General features: G+C 33.1%; 1 protein-coding gene across 7 annotated transcripts in view; it reads left to right on the top strand.

Annotated features, from left to right (window-relative positions):
- Positions 1-17387, top strand: part of Pax (paxillin) — a 104726-nt gene that overhangs the window by 42538 nt on the left and 44801 nt on the right. For 6 of the 7 annotated variants that reach the window (XM_075295390.1, XM_075295385.1, XM_075295386.1 and 3 more), the window contains 5 exons: positions 7355-7539; positions 7640-7898; positions 9776-9920; positions 9989-10080; positions 10141-10271. In XM_075295390.1, the coding sequence (XP_075151505.1) occupies positions 7355-7539; positions 7640-7898; positions 9776-9920; positions 9989-10080; positions 10141-10271 (812 nt within the window). Of the gene's footprint in view, positions 1-7090; positions 7241-7354; positions 7540-7639; positions 7899-9775; positions 9921-9988; positions 10081-10140; positions 10272-17387 lie in introns of those variants that run through there. The other variant, XM_075295389.1, reaches the window with a different exon arrangement.

The raw sequence follows: 17387 nt of genomic DNA, 5'->3' as shown, positions 1-17387 counted from the left end.
GAGAAAATAACATTTTAGTGACAAACATGTTGTATGATCACCATACAAAAATAACATTTTGCTCTTGAAACATGTTTGATTCCTTCTCTGCGTGCATGTTTCAAGAGCAAAATGTTATTTTTGTACGGGGAGCATGTAACATTTTTGTTGTAAAAATGTTATTTTCTCGAAAATTATGTATCTGATTTCGGAAACCGTGTATATGTTTGCCGAGAAAAGAACATTTTCATCACACAAATGTTCCATGTTTACCGCCCAAAAATAACATTTTGCTCTTGAAACATGTTTGAGGTGATCATATTCCTTCTAACAATTCACTAAAGCAAATTTAATTCTTTTTTAGTTCATGGAATAATTATATTATGAGAAAGTTTTCTTAACTTGAATAATATTGGCATACGTTAATTACATGAACTCCAAATGGGGGGAAAACTATGCTCAAATGAAGCATAAAGATTTACTAAATTCGTGTCTGCCACAAAATAGTTCAGAATTTCTTTAATTTTGTAAGTTTTACCAATAACGCGTGAACTTCGTATGGTACTAAAAACATTTTTGCAATTTTGAACTCCAATTTCTTTCCTCTACGAAGTTTTCTTTAACAAGTGAAAAAAATTAATTATATCAAATATTTTTTTTTTAATTGTCGATCTTTACTTATTTTTCTGAAATCGGCGTGACATCTGCGCTTGTAATACGATTTAGTTAAAAATTTCCCTCCTGGTGGGTTCACCGTTATTCTGAGCGTACTGCACACCTCAAACCAGTTTCAACAGCAAAATATTAGTTTTGGATATTTTGTTAGAAATTATATATGTTAAGTAGGCTAGCATGTTATGTTTGGAGAGAAAACAAAATTTTTGATGCAAACATGTTAATCACCAGTCTAAACTCTAGTTTACCTATACCTCTGATTTTTTTTAAACTTCATAGATGGTAGTACTCTATGAGTAGATTGCAACGATAACTTTTTTCCTGGCGGTCGTAACCGGATAACCGGTTATTCGGTTCTAAAGTGTTAGTTAAAAAATCATTAATTCTAGAAAACCGACTACTTTGAAATGTACATCACTATAAAGGTTTTGAAGAGACATTTAAAATGATGTATGAACCGTTATATCAGCTACATCCGTTCCAGCTAAACTTGTAAAAACTTGTTTTTTCGGAACTGTTTTTTTGCAAATAGGCTAATATCTCAAAAAATACTCGATGTAAAGGTACTAAATAACCGACTGCATTGTGTAGCTAACACTTCTACCTATCCGTCAAGGTCAAACTCACTCTACTATAACCGGTGATATTAACTATTATATACCCATATCCTGTTTGAAAAATAAAGAAAAATAAAATAAAAATCGCGCGATTTTTTTGAAAAAAAATTTTCGCCTGAGGCGCTTTTTCACTCTTACAATTACAAATGTTAACAGGTTTCAAAAGTAGACGTTCACATTAATTCACATTTGATAACAAAAATAAAACAAATGACACTTTTTAAAAATGTTTAATAGTTTATATTAATCGATCTTCACAAACAATTAATTTTTGAAGCGCATGGTTGCATTTAACGCCACAGCCGATGTTATAACGGCACATTTCATATTTCGTGTACTTCCCCATAACCGGTTTTAAACCGGAACTTTTTTCATTCTACCCCGAAAACAACTTTGAAATAAAATTGAATATATTTTTTTTTGCAAAATTCAAATTTCACGGCTACAATTAAATTCACCAGCAAATATCTCCGGTTATAACAGAGATATTGGCTTGAATATGAGTTTAACGGATAGGTAGAAGTGTTAGCTACACAATGCAACCGGATAAACTCGAGTCGTACCTCATGTGAAAGGGTTATCTTTAGCTTTTTAGTGATGTAGATTTCAAAGTAATCGGTTCACTAAAACCGGTTTTATTAACGATTATTTGCTTACACTTTAGGCTCGAATAACCGGCTACCGGTTACGACCGCCAACCGGTTACAGTTTATTTCGATGTCAAATTTAATTCTCTATCGACTCAAAAAAATGTTTACGAGGTATAGCTAAACTAGAGTTGCTCCTATACAACATCTGTATGCGCTGTCCAGGACATCGCTAGATGTTCTGGGTAATCACGTCCTTCGCTTTGTTTTAGTCCCTCAAGACTATGTAGCACAAAGATAAGCCTTCAGTGTGGTACTATCTTCGGCTTACGAGTTGAAATTGCGTTAGTTTCGCAGATAGTATTGTTGTTAATAATAAATAAAAATAAAAATTAAAGCATTTTTCTTTTTTTTAATTTTGACAAAATCTAGATGGAAAAGGCCGTTTGCATAATTAAGTTAAATTATCTTAAATTACAATTAAAACATTAATTGATCCAATTAAAAAATTAATTGATACTATTATTTTTGTGATTGATTTTTGTTTGAATTAAAACATTTGTTGAATCAATTAAATTTTTAATTGTATATTTTTTAGAACTCAATTAAGATTTTAGTGGAAACATTTTCGTGAATGAATGAACGTCTTCGTAGATTTTTGTGATTATGAAAGCTGAGCTCAAGCCCCTCCCAATGAGCCTACTCTCTATATCGCACGCGGCTTAGTTTTTAAATAATAAGCCAAATACTAAAAATCCAAATTCGAATTTGAAATCCTAAATTCGAATTTGAAAAATATTTTTGGTGTCGGTTTGTGTCTCGGCTAAGTTTTTGCTGCAAATTTCAAATTCGAATTTATCTTCACACACATTTTCAACAGCCGGTGCACTGAATTTGCATCACTTCTTTAGGTGTGATCCGAATTCAATGTTTTGGATGTAAATTAAAAAAATTCTGTGATATTTTCTCAAATAAATAATTTGTATAATTTTTGATCATTTTTAATGGATTCTAACGTTTGTCTGAAACGTTTTACCTCAAATATTTTCAAAATTTCACAACTTTTTCAGATTGGATTTAGCATTTTTTTCGACAAAATTTAAATAATTTGTATCATTTTATTAATTCTTAAACTGTTTTTAACCAATTTGAAATAAAAAAAGTTAAAATTACCCATTAAAAATATGAAAAAAAGCGTATTATATAGAAAATAGAATGAAAAGAACTTCCTGTGTAGTTAAAAAAAGAACATCATTGGGTGTACATCTTCTGGAAGTGCTTTTAAGAAGAACAGTGCCTTTGGAAGAACTGCCAAATTTTTTTGCTGGGTTATTAATGAAACGAACATAAGATGTCCACTTTGAAACATCTCCATCACGAGATTAAAGTTGTTGACTAACATTCAGTAAGAATGATTCATTTTTTTAATACACTAAATTTTCCGAGATTTAATTTATTTCTACTCATTTATGAGCATAAACAAACAGTCGATATCTCTAAATTGTAGTTGATTGGTGCCATACATCCCAAAAATCACATTATTACCAAAGGATGATTTTTTAAGAGTTATAGGAAATTAAAAAGACACACAGAAAATTAATGAAATCTTTATTTATATATTTATATATAATTTAATGCTTGAAGATTAATTATGCAAATGTTGACTACGAGTGGTCTATCCGATTAATCTGATGTTGGTATACTTTTTGCAACATTTTTTCTCTCGAATAAAGGTCATTCCGTCAACTAAAGTTCGCTTTTCTGTATAGACGGGGGCCACAAAATATAGTCAAAAGGCGTTAAATCGCCCGCACTTTGCATAATTTTTTAAGAAGTACGCCACAATGATGCCACCGGTCCATCAACCGAACTGTTACTTTTTCTGGATGCATTGGTGGCTTTTGCAATGCTTCTGGCTGATCTTCATTCCATAACCGAAAAAAATGAGTTTAGTCGCTGAACTTCCATAAAATGGAAGAAGCGCGTGACAGTGAAACATTATTATTTAAAAAATAATAATAGCTAAAAATCACCCTTTATTACGAGGGCGGTTCGGAAACTTCTTAGCCTATCAATGAAAGAGAATAGTTAGTTTTTCAAAAATATTTTTATTTTTCTATAGATTATCCTCAAACTTCAATACACTTAGTTCAACGCTTTTCTAACAATTCTATCCCTTGATTAAATTAGTTTTCCTCAAGGTCTTCAAAATAATGGTTTACAACTGCAATTGCATCTTCATTTGAGTTAAAACGCTTGCCAGCAAGGATTTCTTTTTAAGATTTGGGAACAAGTAAAAGTCACTGGGAGCTAAATCAGGAGAATAAGGTGGGTGGTCAAGCAACTCGTACTTTAATTCGTTGATTTTAGCCATTGTTAAAACACACTTGTGCGCTGGTGCGTTGTCTTGATGAAAAATTATTTTTTTGTGTTGTTTTCCCGATAAACCTTTTTATGTAAATATTTAATGACAGCACGCATTTCTAATTTTTCCATTGTAAAAAAATTGCGGATGCGTATTTTTGAACACCTGTTTCTATATGAAGGAGTTGCCAGATCGAAACAAAATTTAACATGTGTTCATAACAGAGATGGTTTCCAAAACACTTAATTTTTTTCTGTTTATACCGCGCTTTTTGTGCTAGGGTAAGAAGTTTCCGAACTGCCCTCGTATTTTTCTATAGAACTATGGCTGATGTGAGGATGGTAAATTAGTAAGGAGTAGTAATTTAAGAAAAATCCCGAATCTTTTTAATTTGAATCATAATTAATACTGGTAATATTTAACAACAATATTAAATTAAATTTAACAATTAATATTTAACAACATTATTTTTAATAATATTAAATATTAAATTTAATAATCAGCAATAGGATTTGTTGGCCCAGAAGGTATTACAGTATTTTTAATCATGTAAGGAAAGTCGAAAGATATATATGAATGTCAATTCCACTCCCAGTGCACAATTTCATGTAAATCGGAGTAAAATTGTGACTTACGGTGGACATATGAGTGTAAATCGGACGAAAAATATATGGGAGCTATGTATCGATGTCTCCATTCCAAAGTACGCGCTAAGTCTAAAAAGTGAATTTTACAGAAAACAAGTTCAAAGTTTTTTTTTTGGAATAGCTCAAAAATCGTATAAGATAGAAATCCGTTTTTTCCGCCTTAAAATCATATTTATTATAGATTTTTTTAGTATGTACTCGTACGAACTCAAAATAGTGATAATAGAAAATGGCTAAAAATGACTTAGACCACTTTAGAGCTTTTTGCCCTTTTTGGATTGGACATTTTTTAAAACTTTAGTCACAGGCTAAGTCCAATATTAACCATGACTTTTGATAGAAGTGTCCAATAATTTCGAACTTTTTACAGGTTGTAATTCACATCAATCCGAATAAAAAACAACAAACTCTGTCAAAACATGCTAGGTCGACTTAGCGTACTCTGGAATGAGGGCATCGATATAAATCCGAATCAGAGAACGGCTGCGATCTACCGCAACCGACCAGTGTATTTAGTAAACACCAACATTTGCAATCTTAAAACACCAATTGGTAAAAAAAAATCAACCACCAATATCCAATACAACCGACGACTGTCGGTGTTTGTTAGTATGAGTGTTGGTCTCTCGAAAACACCATAGTAAAGCAATCACACAAATTGGTTACCCATATCTCAGCAGTTTGGTATTCTCTTATTTATTACTCTCTCAATTCTCTTGAGCTAATGCCAACTGCTAGTAATTGTTGTTGTTGAGTGCAATCACACTTAAGTGCCAACCTCGTTTTTTGTTTACCGAGCGTTGTTACGATGTCGATTGGTTTATGATTGCAAGACACTGCATACGAACATTGTTATATATTATTGGTGTTTTTATTCTCGCATTTGTATCAATGTAAAAGATCGCATGGTAATTGGTGTCTTACTCACTGCCACCGACATTTTGTGGGTAAGACTGCAATACGAAAAAAAGCCACCGGTTGCAGTTCTCTGATCCGAATCGATTTCAAACAAAATTGGCATACATGGCTAGAAAGTTAATTCTATTCCTTGTGCAAAATGTCTCGTAAATCGGAGTAAAACGTTGGTCTCTGCTGCCATATGAGAGTCAATCGGGCGAAAGCTATATCTAAATCTGAACCGTTTCAATCAAACTTGGCATACATAGTTAGAATGGTACTTCTACTCTCTGTGCAAAATTTACATCGTACATCGAAATAAAACTATGACCTTGGTGGTCAAATGAGTGTAAATCGAGTGAAAGATATATACGGGAACTATATCTAAAACTGAAGTAATTTCAGCTAAATTTGGTATACTTTACAACACTATCAGTTTTACTCCTTGTTCAAAATTAAAAGCAAATTGGGATAAAACTCTGCATATCGAGCGAAACATATATATGGGAGCTATATTTAAATTTGAACCGATTTCTTCCAAAACCAATAGGGTACTATTCTAACCTAAAGTAGATATTTGTGCCAAATTTGAAGTCGATTGAACCAAAACTGCGACCTAGACTTTGATTACAAAAATGTGTCCACAGACAGACGGACATAGCTAGATCGACTCAGGGATCGGCCCTGAGCATTATTGTCAAAACATCCATAACATATGAACTATGTTATAATACCCTGTTTCATTTCACATTGTGGCGCAGGGTATAAAAACGAAATGTAATGAATTAATTTCGTGATTGAATTAAAACACATTTATGCTACTTATATACCACGGTGCTATTAGTAGAACTGTATCCAGGATCACCTTGTCTAATGTTACTTAAAGGACCTACTACCAATTTACCAAACTCGTATCACTGCTACCGCATTGCAACCACTTAGCCTCTATAGTCGTTGTATATATGAACATTCTAATTGTACTCGCCTCCAATGACTGAATGCAAAAGTTATAAGTTCAGAAGGTATATTGGTTTCCAAAATTCCAATAACAAAATTTGAGTACAACCAAGTTCTATGTACTTGTAACCTCACGTCTATAATTTATCATGGTATTCGGGACTGCTCTCCAAAAACTAAGAATTTTGTTTTTGTTTTGAATTACTTCCGATAAGAATAGCGTTGCTTTAACACCAAACAACTCAACTAAGTGGAGGGCATTCACAAAAGGTATAGATAAAATAGAGTTATCATTGGTAACATGTAGCTTTCATTTGCAGTCGCTATGTTTGCTCACATAATGGTGATTAGAAACGTTTCGTTGGACTTTAAAGACGGAATTCTCTTTTTATAGTAACATTAGTTTGTAGTTGCCTGTGCTAAATACAGACTATAGCGACGTGACGAATTACGTTAGGCTATTTCTTCTCAGCCGGAGCAATGCAATGAGTAACCCCGGAGATTATGACAATCTTGGTATTTGCAAGAATAACATCTATTAATAGGACTCAATTGCTTTCAATAAAGAAATAAATAAGCCTAAATTGTATGATTAATAAAAATGTCCACTTTACTTCTTCTTTGTTGCAGATGCATTACTTGCCGATTTGCAGAATAGTGTTCCCGGTCATCAACCGCAGCATTATGGAACAACAAATCAGACAGTGGTAACGTCAGTACAGCAACAACAGCGTCAAGTACCCCAACCGCAGCACAATTACATAGAGTCTTCATCGGGATATGGTAGTCTAAGAGGCAAAGCTGCACCAACACAGGTATGAGTGTATGTGTGTGAAATGTACACAAGAATTTAATCTTTAATTTTTTCCATAATTGTTGCTGTTGTTGCTTTTGGATGTGCCATCGACGTAATAGCCTATCTATCAAGAGCATTATTCTGAGACACGAACATCAGTATCACCATCTGGCGGTTACAATGGACCGGCTAATTCCACAACAATTAATTCTAGTCAATATCAAAATCAAGGAGCCATACCACGGCAACCCTACAATGGCATAAATGGAGGAGGGCCATCGCCGCAACAAAATACGGCGAGTAACTTATCTGAGTTGGATTCATTGTTGCAGGACTTGAGCAGTGCCCGTTATAATGGCAATGGTTACGATAGAAAAGGTAAGGGGTCAAATGAACATCATTTCATGATATACATATCTGTGTTATTCAAAAGATTTGTCCTTTTCGGGGAGTTGTGCATCGTTTTATGACAAATATTTAGATTACTCAACTAAAGTAGTTTCGGAGATGTGAATTTGTTCAGCTCCCTTGAAAATATTCGATACAGAAGTTTCACTACAAAATATCTCTTGTTAAATGCTTAGCCTTGTGACATAGCGAACGATTCACTTGTTTAATATTTGAAAAGGATGATTGATTTAATTTTTCACACACAAGCTTTGTTATATATCATATACAAGTTATACGTCTTAGAGGCACCGTGGTACAATGGTCGGTAGTGGCTGAATGTCCGCCTTGGACACTGAAAGCAATATTGTCGTGAGGCCAAAGATTTCAAGTCTTCTATGCATTTTGCTTAGCATAGAAGGCGCATTTCTCTGGTATAAAGCGTTTTTCCTTGTCCAAACGTCGATGCACTTGTCAATGTCAAGATGTTTACTCCTTTTAGTTAAGTGATTCGACTTAATATTGGGTGGAAGAAAATTACGTTTTACTAAGGCCAAATTGGTCTTAATACTTCGAAAAAAATCTTCAAAATTATCGATACCGTCTTTAAATGTATTGACTTTTTGCAAGAGATTTTTGTTAACACTTTATTATAAAGACGTTTTTTACTTGAAATATAGCATTTTTCGAGTCGAATTTGGAAATTTAAGTTGTCGTTAACACGTTTTTAATGGATTTTGTTAGCACGCGAAGAAAAAAGGTTCAGAAATAAAAACGAAATGAATTTCTGAACAACGCAATACGCCATTTGGAAATATTCGTAGAATTTTAATGTAGCGATTTAATGGTGGTCATATTTTGTTTTGGAAGCAACTTGAAGAAAGTGTTATGAACATGAATAGATCTATTTTTCCAGGATTTCAGCCAATGGAATGGTTCTTCTATAAGTTTTCATTTCGATGTTTCTGCTTAATTATTTTTGGTATCATAACTATGTTCAGTTAGCCATATAAGCTTAAGGTAGTTTGTTCGGTCAATTTATTAAGCTTTCGAATGAAAATCATCAATTTGTAAAGAATGTTCAATGGAGATTAGAATGTTACAAAATAGTGATGAGAAATCATCTCTACATTCAGAATAGACATTCCCAAAAAATTGTATTACAAAAAATCTATGGTTCGAGTTGTGCAAACAGATGGAATAAGGACATTTTATGCTACTAAATGAATAATACAATAAAATACGACCGATAAATCGCCCGGCCTCCTTGCCATAACAGAAGTTCTCCCGAAATTTGGAAACTGTAGTACATTTGTACCTTTGACTTCAGGTTATGAACCCAGTTTATGGCCCTATATCGACAGTCATATACGTGGTTATTAATTATTAGATAAAAACTGGGAATTGAAGTTGCTCTTGTATAGAAACATCTCTTCCATTTTATTTGGGGATAATGGATAATTGTTGTAACAAACATGTTTTCTACTTTTCGAGTTTATGATGCTTTTCAAAATTTGGAAACTGTCCAATTCTGGCATCGTAGGTTTCCATACAGTTACTACCTAACATACGTAAGGGTCAGAGGGGAGATGTGCTACTATTGAAATCGTACTAAAAGAACTTAATTGTTACAAATCTCTATCAAGCCCTTTAAGTGGATCAAAAAAAAAGTTCATTATACATATTCAAATTGGGGTATCTCTTTTGATAAAATCGGCAGATAGGTTTCTATGGCGTAAAACCATCCATTGTTCCTTAGGATGTTGAATTTTATTTAATTTCATAGTTGATGATAAAACTGTTGATTAACAATTTTAATTAATTCATTACATTTTAACAGCCATTTAATAACTAATCATTTATTTTAGATAATGGTGGCCCACCAGGTTTCCATAGTACGCCATCATCTAAATACAACACGTACAACAGTTATGCATCGGTGGAAGAACGTCCAACTGTAGATAGTTTATTAAATGAGATGGACAATGCTTCACTATATGCCGTTCCCAATGGGTAAGTCATTATGAAAAAATACTAAACGTTATTGGAAAAATACTAATGACGTTATTGGATTTCCAAAGAGCTCGCGGTAAATCACCCACACCAGGTCGCCATGTTACTATAACAGTACGTGAGACAAAAACCGAAAATATTGGTGGACCTGAAGGTCCAGGTAAGAAAATATATATTTTACAAACATTCTCGATAAACTAATAAATTATTTTCATTTTAGTGAGACAACTGGAAGAGAAAGTAGTACGGCAAAAGGATACATTTACACCCAATAACTCATCTCACCAAGCATATGCCTCATCAGCCACAAAAGAACTTGATGACCTAATGGCTTCACTTTCCGATTTTAAGGTGAGTTCAATAATATGCATTGATTTTTTTTGACAAATTCGACGAAACCCTTCCTCAATAAACAAATACGGTGTTCAAAAAAAGCTAATATAAATGCAAAGAAATCCGTTTTTTAAACCTCAACGAACGGGTAGAAATCAACAAACTTTTTTGAACCATGATGCAACGTATAGTATTTTTTTCTCCATAATATTTATATAATATTTTTTCCCCATATTCCCGCCCATTTCGTAATTTGGGGCCACATCTGTACGGATGTAGGAATAACGTACGCACCATGGTCGGGTATTTTCAAGAACCAAAAATAATTTAATTTATTTTCTGCATGAACGTAACATAGTCGCTCAGACCCTAAGACAGTTACAATTACAATATAATAACATTACTACTAGAAACATTTAAATATAAAAATATATAAATAACAATTAAAAATATAAATAACAATATTTTTTCATGTTTATGAGAAAATTTTGAGCAAATATAAGGATTATTCTTAACTTTGTCTTTTTATCGAGTTAAGATAGCCCATAACTTTTTTCTTTGTTTCATCCAAGCTAAAACATGCTGCAGAGTAATCGATTTCAAAAGACAGCATACAATGTAGAAGTGTGTACGTGAGTAATACTTTACTTATGCACACTCACGACGGAAAAATCTTACTTACGCACGATATTGTTGGAACGACTCCCGCTCATGCATACTCACGAAAAGAAAATCAGAACTCACACATGAAAAAATTTTAAAGACTCGATTAGAAATGTCATGACTCGCGAAAAATATCGTGACTTACGAATAATTTTATGAGTAATTTACGTGGGAAAATATGAGAATGATTAAAACCGAGAGTGTTGTTAAACTCTTACCATCTTAGACGTCATTATAATTGTTAGCGAATTCAACTCGTTAGTGCTATTATGTTCATGAGCGGGATTATTTTCGTGAGCATATTTTTCCAAAATTCGTTACTAACACACACTCATGAAAAGATTATTTTCGTGACTCACGCTCACGCACAACATTTGGTTGGTTAATCACTCACGCGAGAGTCACGATAATTTCGTGTTACATGCACACTGATCAAGCAGTTACTGATCTTCCTACTTCAGCCGACTAAAAAAATTCTTTGGGTTGCATGAATATGGTAATAGAGTGAATTAAAATCAAAACGTGAATTAAAAACACAAGAGCCTTTAAACTAAATAAAGAGAAACTGATATTTCTAGATGACCTAAAATGGATCTTTATCCCGATCCAAGAATGTACCAATTTATAATCTTATCACTAAGCCCTACATCATGTATCGACTCTTTTGAAAGGAAAGCCAATCATCTAAATTCGGACCAAATGAAATCGCTTTGATTCACACATATCTACTATGTGTGCGATTGGCAAATTGCATAATTTTTTGGTAAATTTTCTTACATTGAAAAATATTTGAAGTACGGCTTTGTTTTTTTGCGCATTTAGTTATGTTAGTTTGTATAATACCAAAATTGTGGGGTCGTAATCTAGAGGTCGAAGTCGGAGGATTTTCCTGGAGCCAGAGTTATGTTCCTTATCAGAATGGACTGAATAGTCTAAGTGGGCCTGAATCAAATCGGGCTGTCACTTTGACCAAACATAACCAAAATTTGAACGATACTTTATATAATTGTAAATAAAAACATATTTTCACCAAATAAATTTTATTGCATATATTTTGGATGATTTGCAATTTGCTTTGCGCCCCCCAAAAAATGTATCCATTTCGTTGCGCCCCCAACCTAAAACAAATGTTGTTTACCAAAACAAACAGAAATAAATACTAACAAAAGCTAAAAATATGATTAACAATAATTTATTAAATAATTAAAAATAACAATATTAATGAATATTAATATAAAAGAGTTTATCAATTAGTGGGAAATTTGGCAATTGTTAATTTCATTAGTTAGATTTTTAATATTTGGTACTATTACTGATAAAGTACGCCTCAAATAAGTTTCAACATGAAGGCAAGACAGATATTTCGACTTTATGTCTAAAAGTGACGAAAATGGTTTCAAAATTTTTAAAATGTGTAAATACAAAAGTCGGTACTGGTTCTGATATTTTAGCAAGAAATTTAGCCGTTGCAAATAAAGTGAACGACTAATAATGGAAAACCTACAACAAATTATAGAATTGCATGTAACTTCTATTCTTTTCTCACTGTGGTTATAAATGAACATTTCGAAATGTACGAATGGTATCCTTTTTCGCAGTATTTTGTTGAACTTAACAATTTGTGTTGTTTTAACAAATTTAAACAACCTGGAACCTCGTGATGACCCCCATTTGGGAAGCGCTGTTTTAGCTAATAGGGTCTGGCGCATTGATGTAAATAAAACAATTTTTAATTACATTTTTCCCAACGTTTCGTCGATGTATGTCGACATTATCAAGGGAATTGTTTTATTGTCTATAAATTGCAAAACAAATTATTACAGAATTTTTTATGTTATTACATTTAAAACTTACAACGAAAAATGTATTTTTTACAATAAATTGATATTATTGTTATTATTACATATAAAAGTCCAACGACTTTTCCGAACACACAACATATCCAACTATCATATTATTGCGTTCTTCAATCGAAAAATGAAAAAGAAGTCGTAAGATTTGAGGTCTGGTAGAGTATATTTAGTCCTATTTGACCTAAGAATACCTGTAATTTTTTCGAGCGCTAATAAAATTGTAGTTCACATCAGTTCATTTGTGAATACAGCTCCACCAATCCGTTGATTTTACTTTGCATGTAGAAACCCCAATAGTTATCCGATTTGCATGCATTTTGTATTCTACTTATACCTATTTATATGTCGCCGGATTTGTTGGACCTCAGCAAATCGGGTTTTAACAGGTTGGCTGATAAGTTCCCGGTCTAACAAAGAAAAACACATTTTTTGTGTCAAAATTCGTTTTTATTATTCAACATAGTTCCCTTCAAGAGAGATACAACGATTATAACGACCTTCCAATTTTTTGATACCATTTTGGTAGTACTCCTTCGGTTTTGCCTCAAAATATGCCTCAGTTTCGGCGATTACCTCTTCATTGCAGCCAAATTTTTTCCCTGCGAGCATCCTTTTAAGGTCTGAGAACAAGAAAAAGTCGCCAAAAAACAGAGGCCATTACTTTGCCAGCGGACTTTTGAGTCTTTCCACGCTTCGGAGACGGTTCACCGGTCGCTGTCCACTCAGCCGACTGTCGATAGGACTCAGGAGTGTAGTGATCGAGCCATGTTTCATCCATTGTCACATATCGACGGAAAAACTCGGGTGTATTACGAGTTAACAGCTGCAAACACCGCTCAGAATCATCAACACGTTGTTGTTTTTGGTCAAATGTGAGCTCACGCGGCACCCATTTTGCACAGAGCTTCCGCATATCCAAATATTGGTGAATGATATGACCAACACGTTCCTTTGATATCTTTAAGGCCTCTGCTATCTCGATCAACTTCATTTTACGGTCATTCAAAATCATTTTGTGGATTTTTTTGATGTTTTCGTCGGTAACCACCTCTTTCGGGCGTCCACTGCGTTCACCGTCCTCCGTGCTCATTTCACCGCGCTTGAATTTTGCATATCAATCAATTATTGTTGATTTCCCTGGGGCAGAGTCCGGAAACTCATTATCAAGCGAAGTTTTTGCTTCCACCGTATTTTTTCCCTTCAGAAAACAGTATTTTTATCAAAACACAAAATTCCTTTTTTTCCATTTTTTTCACAATAACAAAAGTTGCTTCACAAAAGACGCTCTATCTCACAAACTAATTGTCTTACAGACGTCAAATTTTGACACGAATCATTTGAAGGTTGGTACTATATAAAAATAATATGCATTTAATACTAGCGACGCCATCTATGTGTCAGACCGGGGACTTATCAGCCAACCCGTTACATGTATATGGGAATTATATAAAAATAGGAAATATCGAAAGCCTTGGTCACTTTGCACTAAAAGCTTATTTAAGTCAACATGCGCGAAGCATGGCGGAAAAACTATGGTAGAAATCTAGATCTAGATAAAGTGATGACTTTATATAGAATTCAAAAAATCAAAAAAATTCTGTTGAGTTTTACTAATTGTGACGATATTTGCGCCTTCTATGCCCTCAAGAAACCAAATCGAGAAATCCCATATATACCTTATTACAGATCTAAAATAATTATAGATTTACAATTTCAGTCAGATAAGTTTTATATACTCAAAAAGTCAAATCGGTATCATTCTGTGGATCGGATAAAAATTGCGGCTTTTATACCATCGATAAGTTCAAACGGGAGATCGGGATATGTGGCGACTATATCAGAATATTAACCTATACTCACATTATTGGTATATCTATTTGTGGGCTCAAATCAGCACTGCAATTTCAGACATAGCGGATGGAAATTGCGACGTCTATACTTTCAAATCGGGGGATCAGATTATTTGGTGGCTATATCACCGATACAGCTCTTCTCTAAACTTGATCAGCTTGAAAACATAAAACAAAATCTGTGCCAAATTTCAGGATGACAGACAAACATAGTTAAATTTCATGATGATCAAGAATACATGGTTACAAATCGATATTTTGATGTGTTACGAACGACTGACAAACTTACCCATATCCTATAGTGGCGGGTAAAAAATGGTCTATACGGAGCCATAATATGGTATAATATCGAGGAGTCTGATGCCTTGCAGAATCCAACTATTTTTTTTTATTGATCCAGAATCTTAAATAGCCAGCATCCCAATTTGCAATTATCTTCTAAAAACGTTATATCTGAATATATATATAATAACATAGCTCCCATACGAAAATTCCCAGTTTTATATATTTTGATTTTAGAGTCTTTTTATACCCTGAAAGTTATATGCTGGCGATGATTGATATGTTCCATTTTTCTATTGAACCCATATAGACCGATACTAACATTTAGGGAGAAAGTATGGTTAGGTTAGGTTATGTGGCAGCCCGATGTATCAGACTCACTTAGACTATTCAGTCCATTGTGATACCACAGTTAAGCTCAATGACAAGGGACCTCCTTTTTATAGCCGAGTCCGAACGGCGTTCCACATTGCAGTGAAACCACTTAGAGAAGCTTTGAAACCCTCAGAAATGTCACCAGCATTACTGAGGTGGGATAATCCACCGCTGAAAAACTTTTTGGTGTTCGGTCGTAGCAGGAATCGAACCCACGACCTTGTGTATGCAAGGTGGGCATGCTAACCATTGCACCACGGTGGCTCCTAGGGAGAAAGTATATTTTGTCCGAAAAAAAATCATAATTCAATCAATGCTATCCATTGGTTGACATTGATGATATTATATAGGCAATTCGATTTGTGTTTACTTTCCGACTTTTTGATGATTTAAAAATAAATAGGAATAAAATCACATGGACCTCTTCAGCTTAAATTTTTGGACTTTTTCTTTAAATATCGATTAGTCGATTTTGACAATATCAAAAGGTAGATTCATAGCATAAATTTAATATATCTGCTGATTTGAAAAAAAAAATTAAATCTTGATGTAAAATGCTTGCAGAAAAGTGTCGAGAAAAATGGCCTTCGTGATTGGTGGGAAGAATTCCTTCACCTATTCGTTACATATTTTCTCATATTTCGAAGCAAAATTTGAGAAGTTTGTACTTTCTCTTTGCTTACATTTTCAATTTGGACAATCCACAGGATCTACGAATTCGCAAAACGCATAACTTCAAATCATCCATATAATTCAATTGAAAATTTTTATATTCTAGGATCAAAGAAATTCGCAAATAAATACAAGTAGTACTTAATGCTAAGCAAAAAAAAATCAAAAATGGGAATGAAGTAAGGAACTAATTACGTTCTATAGCACTACTTACCATTATTTTAATATAGAGATTCCAGAACGAATTGTTTTATGCTTAAAAGGCAAATAGTTACATTGATCACAATCCATAATTGGCAACGTCCTAATCCATAATCAGTGTTGCCAGTATCTTGTCCCCAAATTATGATGTTCCCCAAAAATGCCCAATTTAAATTTAAATTCCTCATAAAACTCCCCAATACATTTTTGACAAGTTTTTTTTTTTTGAAAAAAGAGCAAAATGCTCTGCTGTAGAAAAACTGTAATAACTTAAAAACTACAATTTTATCAAATCCAGCAAGCTGCAATAAGATCAAGACTTCCAATTATAACACCAAGAGACTGGTGATCGTCTTCCAAATGCTGGAAAAATGAAAATGGGAGTTCGGTCACCTTGTATTTGTGAACGAAAATTTCTTCTATATATTCAAATAGTAAAATGGGGTGGTAGAAACGTTGCCAAAGTTGGTAGAATTATACCAGAAATAGTAGATTTTTTATTGTTTGGTAGATTGGTAGAAATAAACTTAAAAAAAAACTGATAAAATTTTCTGTATAGAAATAAACTATTGACAAAATTTTCTATATACTCGTAGAAGTAAAATCTTGACAAAATTTTCTATAGAAATAAAATTTTGACACAATTCTCTATAGAAATAAAATTTTGATAAAATTTTCTATAGACATACAATTTGACAAAATTTTCTATAGAAATAAAATTTTAACAAAATTTTAAGATAGAAATAAAATTTGGACAAAATTTTCCATAGAAATAAAAACTTAATAAAATGTTCTATAGAAATAAAATTTTGGAAAATTTGTCTATAGAAATAGAATTTTGACAAAATTTCCTATAGAAGTAAAATTTTGTTAAAAAAGGTTAAACCCAATTTGTGGGAAAATCCCCAATACTGGCAGCACTGTCCATAATGCATCGCAAACCATTTGTGTTGAACCCGATTCTTCTTTTTTCATAGAATTTAAATTGCATATTAGATTCTCAAGAATAATTTTCTGCAAGGAACGTATATAAACAATACTATGCGTAAAATTGCCAAGGTGTGTTGGAAGTAATTATATTCAGATAAGCTCCTAAAAATGAGTAATTATTACTGGGAGCATAGAAACCTGCCAAACAAAGAAACAATATGCTCATTTATGCTTCATTGGAAATACAGCTTTTGTATTAAATTTGGAATACGCCTTCAGAACATATTGTATAATCGACTTAGCCCGGT

This window comes from Haematobia irritans, chromosome 2 (assembly GCF_050003625.1).
Source record: "Haematobia irritans isolate KBUSLIRL chromosome 2, ASM5000362v1, whole genome shotgun sequence".
Lineage (NCBI taxonomy): Eukaryota > Metazoa > Arthropoda > Insecta > Diptera > Muscidae > Haematobia > Haematobia irritans.
The sequence above is the reverse complement of the archived record's forward strand: the minus strand, read 5'-3'. Positions and strand labels throughout refer to the sequence as shown.